Source organism: Procambarus clarkii, chromosome 80 (assembly GCF_040958095.1).
Source record: "Procambarus clarkii isolate CNS0578487 chromosome 80, FALCON_Pclarkii_2.0, whole genome shotgun sequence".
NCBI classification, from domain to species: domain Eukaryota; kingdom Metazoa; phylum Arthropoda; class Malacostraca; order Decapoda; family Cambaridae; genus Procambarus; species Procambarus clarkii.
In genome coordinates, this window is record NC_091229.1 from 17,052,257 (window position 1) to 17,053,996 (window position 1,740).

The window sequence follows — 1,740 nt, forward strand, 5'->3', positions numbered from 1 at the left end:
CAACAGGGTATAAGGTATTGACCCATGGTAATTCAATTTGTAAAGCAACATTAAATATTACAAATATACACAAACACATGATTACATATACACATGCTCATCATTTCTAATCATTCAACACAATGAAGCAATTTATAAATGTCTCCATTATCGGTATTTGTGTTTAGAGACAGAACATACATGTGCTGTCACTTAAAACAAAAACAGAGGATTCATAACTGTGTGATCTGTATTATACCTCAGGAGATTTCCGCATTACCAGATCAAAAAGTCATCCCCCAGCCTTGAAAACCCTGGAATACGGAGCGCGTCTCATGGTAGGTATATAAGGCGGCACCGTCTCCAGTTTCTCAGTCAACGCTGACACTACTGAGCCATGAAGACCCTGGTGAGTTACACCTTCTGGCTCTCATCAACTGAGACATATTCTATTCATAACTTTTTACTTCTATTAAGAAGTGAGACAATATTTTGTAAGAATATTTATAAGTCTGGCACAATGTCCTGCATATTATTTTCTTACAAATTTACATATTAAATATGCTAAATTTATTTCAATACAATAGTATATAAAAAAACTAATTTAATTATTACTGCATTTTAAATGAACATTTTTTGTTCATTCGTTTACAATACCTATGTTTATTACAAATTTATGTGGATTTCATTCTCTGAATATCCATTAACTAATACTTTGACTTCTTTTGGGACTCAATATTAGGAGAAAGCGATTATGACCAAGTCTTTTATCTCTGATGCTATCACATTAAACAACGGTATAATTAATATATTTGTTCATCCGCCAGATCGTTGTAGCATTCCTGGCTGCCATGTGCTTGGTGGCCACAAACGCTGAGCCTTCCCCAGATGCCGAACCCGGTCACTTCAGGAGAGGTTTCGGTGGAGGATTCGGAGGAGGCATCGGTGGGGGCTTCCATAGAGGTGGCTTTCTGGGAGGATATGGAGGATATCGTGGAAGGAGGAGTGCCGAAGCTGACCCTGAGGCCGATCCCGGCTACTTAGGTGGTAGTGGCTTCGGTGGTGGCTTCGGAGGTGGCTTTGGGGGTGGCATCGGAAGCGGATTCGGAGGAGGATTTAGACGAGGTGGATATTACGGCTGATCATCACCTGTCAAGCCTGACATTATATAATGACTTGTGCTCAGAAAATTTGAATTTAGAAATACAAAATATGTAAAACAAAATTATGTGATGAATTTTCCTACTATTATCCTAGTTCAAATGTCTTACATATATAATCCATAGTGCATGCATTTGTTAACAAAATGGTGGTCCAAGAGGTACCGAGTACTTTTGGTCTTATGGAGGAGAATATATTTTACCAGGGAGGGGGGGGGGGGTCTAGAATGTAGTACTCAACTTGTTGTGCTAGTGGAGGTTGAGCTTTTGCTCTTTGGTTCCACCTCTCAAATGTCTATCAACTCGTGTAGACATTCCTGTGCCTTTTGGACACTATTTTATCTACATTTGCAACAGTGTATGGAGTCTGCCTCCACCACGTCACTGCCTTATGCTTCCATCTGTTAACTACTCTGACACTGAAAAAGTTATTTCTAACGTCCCTGTGGCTCATTTGTATATTCGGTTTCCACCTGTCCCCTTGTTTGCGTACCTACGGTGTTAAACAGTTCATCTTTATCTACCCTGAAAAATCCTCTGAAAATGTTGTAGGTAGTGATAATGTCTCCCCCCTAAACCTTCTGTCTTCCAGTGTCGTTAA

The 1,740-nt window shown here is 39.7% G+C and overlaps 1 protein-coding gene across 1 annotated transcript; it reads left to right on the forward strand.

Moving 5' to 3' along the window:
* The first annotated feature begins 351 nt into the window (after positions 1-351).
* Positions 352-1,207, forward strand: LOC138357777 (keratin, type II cytoskeletal 68 kDa, component IB-like). The gene is made up of 2 exons (XM_069314828.1): positions 352-388; positions 807-1,207. The coding sequence occupies exons 1-2, from the start codon at positions 377-379 to the stop codon at positions 1,119-1,121; spliced, it is 327 nt and encodes a 108-aa protein (XP_069170929.1). The 5' UTR covers positions 352-376; the 3' UTR covers positions 1,122-1,207.
* The last annotated feature ends 533 nt before the right edge of the window (positions 1,208-1,740 follow it).